This window comes from Homalodisca vitripennis, chromosome 8, assembly GCF_021130785.1.
Source record: "Homalodisca vitripennis isolate AUS2020 chromosome 8, UT_GWSS_2.1, whole genome shotgun sequence".
NCBI lineage: Eukaryota > Metazoa > Arthropoda > Insecta > Hemiptera > Cicadellidae > Homalodisca > Homalodisca vitripennis.
The window spans coordinates 40,720,288-40,731,139 of NC_060214.1; the positions used below are offsets into that span (position 1 = coordinate 40,720,288).

General features: G+C 31.5%; 1 protein-coding gene across 1 annotated transcript; it reads left to right on the top strand.

The window, feature by feature from the left end:
- The first annotated feature begins 565 nt into the window (after positions 1 to 565).
- Positions 566 to 10,198, top strand: LOC124367604 (transcription elongation factor SPT4). The gene is made up of 4 exons (XM_046824563.1): positions 566 to 845; positions 4,985 to 5,091; positions 8,725 to 8,780; positions 9,983 to 10,198. Exons 1-4 carry the CDS (start codon positions 777 to 779, stop codon positions 10,099 to 10,101), a joined length of 351 nt encoding a protein of 116 aa, XP_046680519.1. The 5' UTR covers positions 566 to 776; the 3' UTR covers positions 10,102 to 10,198.
- Positions 10,199 to 10,852: the final 654 nt, after the last annotated feature.

Here is a 10,852-nt window from a genome sequence, read left to right on the forward strand (position 1 = left end):
TTTTAAACAGTGGTTAACAAAATTACACACCAAATTAATAATTTAAAGAGCTAAATTACGAGACCAATGCTAAATATTTCGAAACGTCCTGTCTGGAATAAAAGCTAATATTACAGAAGAGACATGCAGACTCATTGAAATGACATTTTTATTCCAAATCCAAGGTATTTTTTTAACTTTTTTTTTAAAAACATATTAAATGCCTGCTACTTTTTATGGGCTGACGAAATTTGATAATGGTTTCTTCTTTAATTTAATATGAATACAGAATTTTCAGAGAAAATGTCTGCTTATGGCCTATAACAGTTTTAGAGTTACTAATATTGTATTGTTAAAAAAGGCTGGCATACGAAAACTCAAACAATGGAGGATCATATTTAATTTTTTTTAGACATGAAAAAAATCTCATTACGAAATATGTGCCATTATTCATGGTAACTCCATTTGATATAGTAATAGAATAATACAATTTAAAGGCGGTGTGCTAGCTGGCCGCTTTCAGCGCTAGTGTCGTGACTGGCCTGAAAAGCAACAAAGCAGGGTCCCGCCAGGTCGGGCTTTGTCACGTCAGTCAGTCTGAGTCTAGTTTCCAGGCGTTCATTGTCAGTGTTGGCCAGTAGTCCTTTGGATCTTTAACCTTGTTTTGGTGTTTACTCGTGATCTGTATCTCATTGTGTTCAAATTATTTCAAGTATTAGTAGCCTAAGAGATTTATTGTATATTACCAACGAGCAGACTTACTATTTTATTAATAGGACTTTATTTAAACAATCAAAATGACGATGGAAATGGTACCTAAGGATTTAAGGACAGCTAGGGCTTGTTTGTTTTGTTCCCTTATTAAGGTAAGTGTATTTTTAAGTTTAGCAAGAAAAGCTTAAATTTTATGTAATTACTGCAACAAAATCACTATGCCTAAAAGTTTATGAGTGATTATTGATTATAAGTTCAACTTGTATGTTTTGATTTTCAAAATGGAAAGTGCTTTAAAAAGTAAATAGGTTAGCAATATTAAGGGCTGCAGAATAATAAACGGCAACCAACACAATCGGTTGATGATTATCTAACGACATTTATCTGATGACTATCCAAAGGACTGAAAGTAAAATGTTGGACTAAATAACTTAAAGATATTTTAAAAAACAATAGCCTTTGTTACAGCTAGTTTTAAATGTTAGTAATTAATGTATAAATATTAATATAATTTACAAATTAACATGTAAATATAATTACAACAAAACATTAACATTTACTTACTTTATTAATTTTTAAGAATAAACGTGACTGCTTGTGAAACAAAGAAAGACTCATCACTGTTCTTGCCGCCGTTAGTCAATAATGAAACATAAGATTTTAATTTTGGATTTATTTCTAAACACTTTCAGAGCTGAATTACCTTGTAGGCTTTTAAAATCGTATTATAGTGAAGCTGTAGGCTACTTTTTTATGTAAAAGAAATGTATTTGTTTCAGACTGTATAAAATAACTAAACTTTATTTCAATTATGTTTTAGTAGCGTAATAATTACTCTAATTAATCTGAAATTGTATTTCTGCAAGCACTGATACGGTCAAAACTACATTTATTAATTTTAAACATCATACTTTATTTGATGTCAACCAAAATAGTACATAGTTTTCAGTATAATCATGTAGGAATCTTTCTTATTAGGTCTTTCATCACTTTTCTCTAATACTGCTATGCTCAACAGTTTGTAGCAGTTTCCACTAAAAAAAATCAACAGATCACGCGGTGTGGGACTTGTAAACATTTACCGAAAATTAATTCAAAATAAAATATAAATATTAGCCTACAGAAATTTGTATCCTAGTTTTTAAGTGTTTCAATAAAGAATTTACTTATTAAAATAACTCTTTAGTACACCATTGTCTCTTAGGCTTAGGCTTAGGCTCTATCAGTAATTTTAGGACCATGAATTCAGATTTTCATGCCACAAAGACCTGCCATTTTTTAGCAAACTTTAATAGTCTGTGAAAAAAACTGTAAATCAACACTAATATAGGTATTCAATTGATTTTTCTAAACATTTTTACTTGCATAAACAAGGGTATAGTTAAAAAAATAAATATTGCACTTCGCACAGGAGAAACTATTTTTACTGACTCAAAAAGTATTTTTTTTTGTTTTTTAAATAATAATTTATTGTTTTCACATAGCTTATTTGGAAAATATTTATGAAGTGTTTTAGTCCAACTGTATAGCTTACATATTTCAGGTTATTATTGGGAATTTAGTTATCGAACAGCTTTTACAGAAATTTAGTGTAATAATAATTATTTAACCGTAAACAGAGGACAATTATTACTAATAAATCAGGAAAATATTATTCTAATTGGGCAGATGTAAAACATGGTGTACCCCAAGGGTCAATATTAGGCCCATTGTTATTCATTATCTATGTCAATGATCTGCCAAATTACCTCCCTAAAGAAGTTTGTAGCCTCTTTTTATATGCAGATGATACAACTGCTCTAATTAGACGGAAAATGTTAAGTGACTTAGAACTTGACACTAAAGATGTCATTGACAAACTTCACAACATTTTCCTTACTCACGGTCTGTTGTTAAATCGAGACAAGACTAATACATTACGCTTTAAATTAAGAAATGATAATTTTTGTAAAGGGTTTAGTAATAATACACACGTAGTAAAATTTTTAGGCATACATTTAGACACTAAATTAAATTTTTCCGACCATATCAATATGTTAAATAAGAAACTTAATTCAACCAGATATGCTTTGAGTATACTAGTTCGAATAACATCTTTGGAAGTTGGTTTAGCTGTGTATTATGCCCATGTATACTCGATGTTGAGTTATAGAATTACTTTGTGGGGTAACTGCTCAGATGTGCAAAAACTCTTTATTAGTCAAAAGTCAATTATTAGAACAATAGGTCATTGCAACTCAAGAACAACATGTAAACCACTATTTAAAAAATTTAAAATAAATCCTTACTTTGCCATGTTTATACATTTTTGAAATGCTTAAATTAGTACATAAGAATCCTGATCAATTTGAAAAATACAAATTTAATCTTAGATATCACACAAGAAATTGTAATTTGTTTCAATATCCGGCACATAAACTAAAAAAATTTGGAACTAGTCCTCTTTATCTAGGTTTGAAATTATATAATAATATTCCACAGGCATATAAAAAACTTCCCTTATCTACATTTACAAAAAAATTAAAAGAAGTACTTTGTCAAAAAACATATTATAGTATAAATGAATTCTTTGAAGATAGTTTATGATGATAACGAATAGTAAAAATATATATTTAAAAATATCTACAATGGGTTTAGCTTTGGATTTAATCAATGTTTTTTTTATGTTTTATAGATCAATGTGTCAAAAGTTATTTTTTATAAGTATGAAAGTAATGTTTTTAGAATAAGTTTAGTTATGTAGTTTTTAATCATTGACTATGTACCAGATTTTATTACATTGTGATACCAGAAAACGTATTGTACAATAAATATTTGTCTATTGTCTATAACAGTAAAAATCTGAAATTGTGAATAAATAAAGTACTGGGCATTGGAAAACTTTTTTATCTTAATTTTCAAATGGCTTTTAATAATTTTGAAACAGAATAATTCAAAGTATACACATTAAACAATACGCAAAGAAACTTAACATGATTTTGGGTGTATACCATTGCAAATACAAAAGTGAATGTGTCTGTTTCCTCACAATGTTGATGTTAATCACTACATGATCATTCACTAAAACTGATTGTTAGCGAGCATTACCAGATGTCATGAAAGTGAGCAATGCCCACTGCATAGTAACTTCTATCTTATACTGGTGAATTAATCATTACTATTTTCTAAGACATTTAAATATATAAAAACTATCAGTAGGACTGGGGTCAAACATTACCTGAATAAAAGGTATATTAATGACTTTTTTAACTTAAAACACAACACAGATATAGGCTATTATTAGATATTTGGTCCTAAAATGGGTCTATGTTACAGTAATAATACTGTGCCAAGTCAATAATGTATGGACTATATAAGAAAGATGGAAACAATTTCTGAATGTTCTGATATAATTTGTTTTTATTCACAAAATAAAAGTTGTTCTGAAACATAGAGCCTAACTATATATAAAATTAGGAACGATTATAGAATGATTCTAGCATTAAAACTCTCAGAAGAAATTAGTTGGTTTTGGAACAATTTTCGTCTATATTGCATAACATCAAAAAGAATATAGATTGCTTTTCCCTGTTAGTGAATTAGAGATAAATTGCAAACCAGACAAAAAAGTGCACAGATGAGACAATGAGAACTTCATCTAGATGGCTGCTGAGTGAGCCATGTAGAGCTTTTTTGTAGTCAAAGTATCTCTGATGTTGAAATGATGCAAAGAGTTTATTTTAAACGTCTTTGTCACAGTTTTTTTTGGATTTCTTCTGATGTATGTGGATTTTAGGATTCAAGTCTGACAGTGTCAGATTCAGATGCTGCACTAAATGGAAAGTGAAGTGGAGCTACTAAATAAACCCTTCCCTATGTCATGTGTAAAAATAACAATAATAATATAAATATAAAAAGATAAATCAATAAACACAATATGACCAATTACAAACCTATATGTCCAATTTACCTCAAACCAATTACAAAAACAAGACCAAGTGCTGTCGACAACAATATACTAGTTGCATTTGCACGAATGATCATCAATAGTTTTCAGTCACTGTCAGAATTAATGTAAAGAAATAAATAAAAAATTATTTTATTCAGCTGCTTTTTTCAAATTTCCAATGTTTTTTAAATCATAAGGTTTTTTTTTTATTTAATGGAACCCTTTAATGAACATCAAACCCTTTGTGTGAAATGATGTGTTTAATTAGTGTGATTTTGTGTTTAGTTGTGTTAATCTAAGCTTACCTGATCATAGAAGAGATCATAACTTGAGTCTTATGGTCATTTTAAATAATTTTTGCAGACATTCGACCAATTCGAGTTTGATGGATGTGACAACTGCGATTCGTTTTTGAGGATGAAAAACAACCGAGACAATGTTTATGAGTGTACCAGCTCTAATTTTGATGGGTAAGTATGTTTGTGACTTACAAGGGAATAATATTAGTGCTCTGTAATAATACAGGGTATTCACAAAGATATGCAGAAACTGTGGAAGCTTATTCTACATGTAAAAATAATGAAAATATTATGTACGCTTGGGTACGGAAATGCTTTGTCAGCGTTACGGCTAGGATAGATTTCACCGGGATTTCAGTTCAACCATATAAAACAAGATTTTCTTGAAATTCTGGTAAGGTTGAATATACCTTCAATATTTTTATTGTAAAAAAACTTTTGTACTTTATTATTGAAATACAAAAGTATACACTTTACAAAAAGAAAAACACTTTTTAATATGTATTAATCGTATCTTTAAAGTGAGACACCAATTATTCTAAACTAAAATGAAGAGCTTAAAACTATTTGAGCTCCCCCCCATTGTTCTTATGAGGTAAAACTCTTTTCATTACAGCTGGCTCTCAAGCCATGACGTTGGAGTGAATTTACTTGTTCACTTCCTTGGTAACCTTTCTCATATTGCAATTTGAGGTCAAGTGTGACTCATGAAGATGTATTATATCTGTGTGGTATTAGCCAACGGTGACTTATGAAGCTTGTGGAATTTGGTGTCTGATAGTGTAGGTCAACACAGAGCGCTTTTGGTGAAGTTAGTGATATATCATGGGTATGGTTTATTATGTTTTTATAGCTTAGCTTAGGCTCTCATTCCAATCATGTCCTAAAACTTTACTGATAGGTTGTGTTACAAGGAACTTTGTTAATTTGTGAAACTCAAACAACCTAGGCTCTGACAGTGACACCTAGATTTCCCTCTATGCTTTCTGGAATCACAAACTAAGCCAATATTTCAGCAAAAGTTCAATATTAGTATTTATTACTCGAAAATTAATATAGTAAATATTGCTATATAAAAATTTACGTAAGAAACTTTTCATTTTTCGAAAACCTGTTGCTCTTATCACTTTTACACCTTCTAATCTTCATTTTGTAGGATATCAGGTAATGATTATTAATTAATTTATTGTTTTGTAGTGTATATAATTCTTTAAATTTTGGTATATTTTGGAAACATTTAGTGTACAAATTATATTGTTTATAGATTTTTCTAAAGTAGCCTAATCATACCCATAGCAAGAAATTTAGCCTATCGTTTACTATTTTTAGTTTTTAAAATATTTAATTTTTCTTCAAGAGAACTTGGATATCATTATATATATTTTCCGAAACTACTGTAGATAAAATGAATATTAAATTGCCTACCTCAGATTGTAATATTTATTATATTATCATACTTTACCAGGTGCAGTCTACCACTTAAAAAAACCATTTTTTTTAGTGTAGTCTTTTTTATGGTTAATGTGTACCGTTTTTATATCATGATTATTTCCACATTCTCCTGGTAAAATAATGTATTAGGCTACACTTAAGTATATAATAAAAATGTAGTTTTTATAAAATCTTTAAAGTACCGGTACAACACACTAAAAAATGACCTTCAGTTCTACAAGAGTTAAAACGTATAATAGCATTTGTTAAACCAATTGAATTTAAATTGTTTACATTAATGATAGTTAAAAAAAAATAATCTCTTTTTTAATTTCTGTTTTATAACATTGGCCATTTTGACACGTTGATTGTTTGCACTGCTTTTAGTTGGTGTTACCAATGCTGCCAAGTGAAGCTTACAAACAAATATCGGCTTTAGAGGAAGTAAACTGCATTGACATAGGATATTTTTAACCATAGGAGATTGTATTTTTCAGCATTGAACATGTATAATGGCACAATTTTATAACATTCGTCAAGATTGAAGTTTTTATTCCCCACCTTATTTTCTATCTATCAGTATAACTGTAAAATTTGTACTGTATGGTAAAAGCACAAAAAATGTTATGTTATTTTGGTAAATCGTCAACAAGGTCTCGCAGTTTACGATACATTGTTATAAAAACATTAACTATTGTTGGCACTTACAACTGTAGAAAGTTAAGAGCAAAAGCGACAGGGTTATAGTTATAAGTATAGCTGCCAGTAAGATTCCTTTATAATTTGTAGGTCCATTTGTAGCCTTATTCTGTTTGTCCTCTTGGGCTATTACATCCTACGGCTATGATCAAATACGAGGGCTATTCGGAAAGTAGATTACGTTTTGGAATTAAAAATTAACAAAGTATAGGAAACAATTTTTATTATATACATATGAAAGCCACACTTAAATACTACTTTTCAACATAGTCGCCATTCAAATTTAGGCACTTATCATATCGATGGATGAGCTTGACAATGCCTTCCTCATAAAATTCTGCCGCCTGTGTCTTCAACCAGTTTGTCACTTCTTGCTGCAGCTCTGCGTCGTCGTCAAAGCGCTGCGTTGCCAGCCACTTCTTCATTGTTGGGAACAAGTGGTAGTCACTTGGTGCAAGATCCGGGCTGTATGGTGGATGAGGAAACAACTCCCACTGGAATGATTCGAGAACTTCACGTGTGCGATTTGCCGTGTGAGGTCGAGCGTTATCGTGAATCAACAGAATTTTCGAGCTCAACTTTCCCCTACGCTTGTTTTGGATCGCTCTTCTGAGGTTGTTTAACGTTTGGCAATACCTTTCTGAGTTGATTGTAGTGCCTCGTTCCAGGAAATCAACAAGAATTACACCTTTCTTGTCCCAAAAAACCGTCGCCATAACCTTTCTTGCCGACATCGTTTGCAAACATTTTCTTGGTTTGTGAGGTGAACTTGTGTGTCCCCACTCCATTGACTGCAATTTGGTCTCGCAGTTAACATGTTTCACCCATGTTTCATCGCCAGTTACGATGCGATCGAGTAGTGATTCACCCTCTTTGTCGTAAGCATCCAAAATTGTTAACGCTGCAGCCATGCGCTGGTTTTTGTGGACGTCGGTCAGGATTTTCGGTACCCATCTTACACAAAACTTTGGAAGCCAAGCGTATCAGTGACGATTTTGTATAACAAAGTTCGTGAAATTTGAGGGAAACTAAGCGAGAGTTCCGTTATGGTTAACCGTCGATTTTCTCGGACCTTTGCGTCAACTTTCTCAACAAGTTCGTCAGTCACTATGCTGGGTCTTCCACTTCGCTCTTCGTCATGAACAATTTGTTCGACCATTTTTAAACTTAATGACCCATTGTCGCACTCCACCTTCAGTGATAATGTTGTTCCCATAAACTTCACACAACTGCCGATAGATTTCTATAGGCTTACAGTTTTTGGCAGTCAAAGACCTAATTACTGCGCGCACCTCACAGTTGGCGGGATTTTTAATTGCGGCAGACATTTCAAAAAGGCACTGTGACTAGACGCGTTACAACACGAACTTCCCGCTAGCACGGCTGGATAGCCACTGAGTGGTGGGACGTCCTGACACCAAGATGGCCGCGATAGTCCCGCCCCTGGCGGCCACAGCGCAAAACGTAATCAACTTTCCGAACAGCCCTCGTAGAATGAGGAGTATCTGTGTAGTATGAGGTGAGCATTACTGAAAATAAGAGCACTGGTTCAGGCTGTATTTTAAACTACGCTATCTCAAATCCAAAGTCTGACGCCTTAGACTGTGCAGCAACCAGCTATTTTATTCTATTTTAGATAGTGAATGTACTTTACCTTGCATCTGTTTGTTACAGAATGATTGCACTCATGAGTCCAGAAGACAGCTGGGTGGCCAAGTGGCAACGAATCAGTAAGTTCATGTTTTGTGTTTTACTGTTGGCAAGACATATTTGGAACCAAATTTTGATTATTGTATCAGTGCTTGTATTTGCTGCTTTGTAACCATGAGTACAAATTCTCATATTAGGTTTGATTTTTCCTCGGTCTATATCTTATGCATATATAGCCACAGTAAAGATGTTAAAAGTAACATTTTAGTTGTCTTGACATAATTTTATTTATTTATTTTAGACATAAAAAGCTATTAAACAGGATATTTGTAAGCTTTTAGGTTATAGTATTAATTTGATTTTTACTGTAGTCTCCATTATTATCAGCCAACACAGAAGAGCATTTTCTTAATAGGTTTCAATTGCTCCAAATTTTATGAAACATCTTGAATAAAATAATCCTCTATCACACTGTCTTCAACTGAACGCACTTCAAAAGAATGTGGGCTTTGAGAGTCCTGAATCAAATTTTATCAGTTGTGTGTTATCATTCAAAGTTATGAACAAGAGTCCGAAGTCCATCTCTTTTGTCTGGGCAATACTTTACTTTCGTAGTCCTTATTATACAAATGTAGAGCAATCTCCTCTACTAATTATAGCCTTGGTACATTTGCTCACATTTGTATCCCAATTTGTACTAGAATACTTAATTTAAGTAATTACAATTATTATTCTGCTTAATATTGTACATTTTATGGTTCAACTACAATATCTATTAATTAAGCAGATCATAACATACATGTGTGTATTTTCAAAAGGTAAAAAAAGTTATCATCTGCCAATTTTGTTTCATTCTGAACTAAAAATCTAATTACATTTTATAAAAATAAAAAAAATTACATTTTTATAGAAATTATAATTTGTTGTAAAACAAATAAACGGTATAGTATTCAATCTCCAGCACAAATAAAAAGAACATGACCATGTAGACAATAGGTCATTCCAATCAGTTCTGCAGAGATGAATTTGGAACAAAGAGATTGTATTGATAAGTTGCTCCTACTTTTGTTGTCATTCAATACAATCTGTCCAGTAATCACTGAAACTTACCACAGAACGCATATATACATATTATTAAGAGCATCATCACAAGCCACTTGTATATGATCAAGTTCCTTATAAGGTTATTTCCTCTTCCTCCTTCTGTTCTACTAGTGGCCATACATTAACCATTATGCCTTTTCTAAGGTTCTAAAATAATTTATTTTGCTTAATTTTCCAGACAGGTTTACAAAAGGGATCTATGCCATTTCGGTGGCTGGGAAGTTGCCTAACGGAGTTATTCGGGATCTGAAAAGCCGTGGAATCATCTACAAGCCCAGGGACACCAGTCTTCGATAACTTTTAAACAGTTCAAACTTTTACTGATGTATAGGCTACGTGAGTTATATTTATGATTGGGATTTAATATTTACTTAAATATATGTTTGTTTGTAAACATTGTGTTCAGAGTTTTTCTCACCCATCTTTACTTATCAACTTGAAATAAAAACAAATATATACACATAGACAAACACGTAGGAAACACTTATAACAAGCTTTAAAAATAAATATTTTATTCAGGTGGTGGGAAGGGAATTCTAACTATGAAATATTTATTTGAACTTGGCATTTTGTTCTTTTATACAATCAGTAAAACTACAGAACATGTGGGTTTATCATCTGATTTTGCTATGAATGACCTCTGGTTACACACTAACCTTAAACTGGTGGTCTTCACTTTTTCTTTGAAATTGATATTGATGACCCCTGCCGCTCTATTTTATATGTCAGTTTATATGCCAATGTTTTTTATCATAGGTGGCATAATTTGGTATAAAACAAATTTAAATGTACAATACATAATTATTTAACCCTTTGAACGCCGATATAAATTTAGAATTTTTTTAGATTACCCTCATTTAAGGTGAAAAAATTCAAATGAAAATTCCTTAAAGCTAATTTTTTTATTCATTCCTAATGACTAATAACAGACACAAAAAATAAATTTTACAATAATGTAATACTTGCATTAAAATAATTATATTTTTTCATAACAATGGAATATATCAATAAAAATCAAATTCAGGTTACAGAGTAATCATACATGTGA

Excerpts from the sequence above, each read along its gene's own strand:
- LOC124367604 (XM_046824563.1), top strand. The coding sequence starts at position 777 with ATGACGATGGAAATGGTACCTAAGGATTTAAGGACAGCTAGGGCTTGT. Across the intron at positions 5,092-8,724 it reads ACCAGCTCTAATTTTGATGG|AATGATTGCACTCATGAGTC; the intron begins GTAAGTATGTTT and ends TGTTTGTTACAG. Across the intron at positions 8,781-9,982 it reads GGCCAAGTGGCAACGAATCA|ACAGGTTTACAAAAGGGATC; the intron begins GTAAGTTCATGT and ends TTAATTTTCCAG.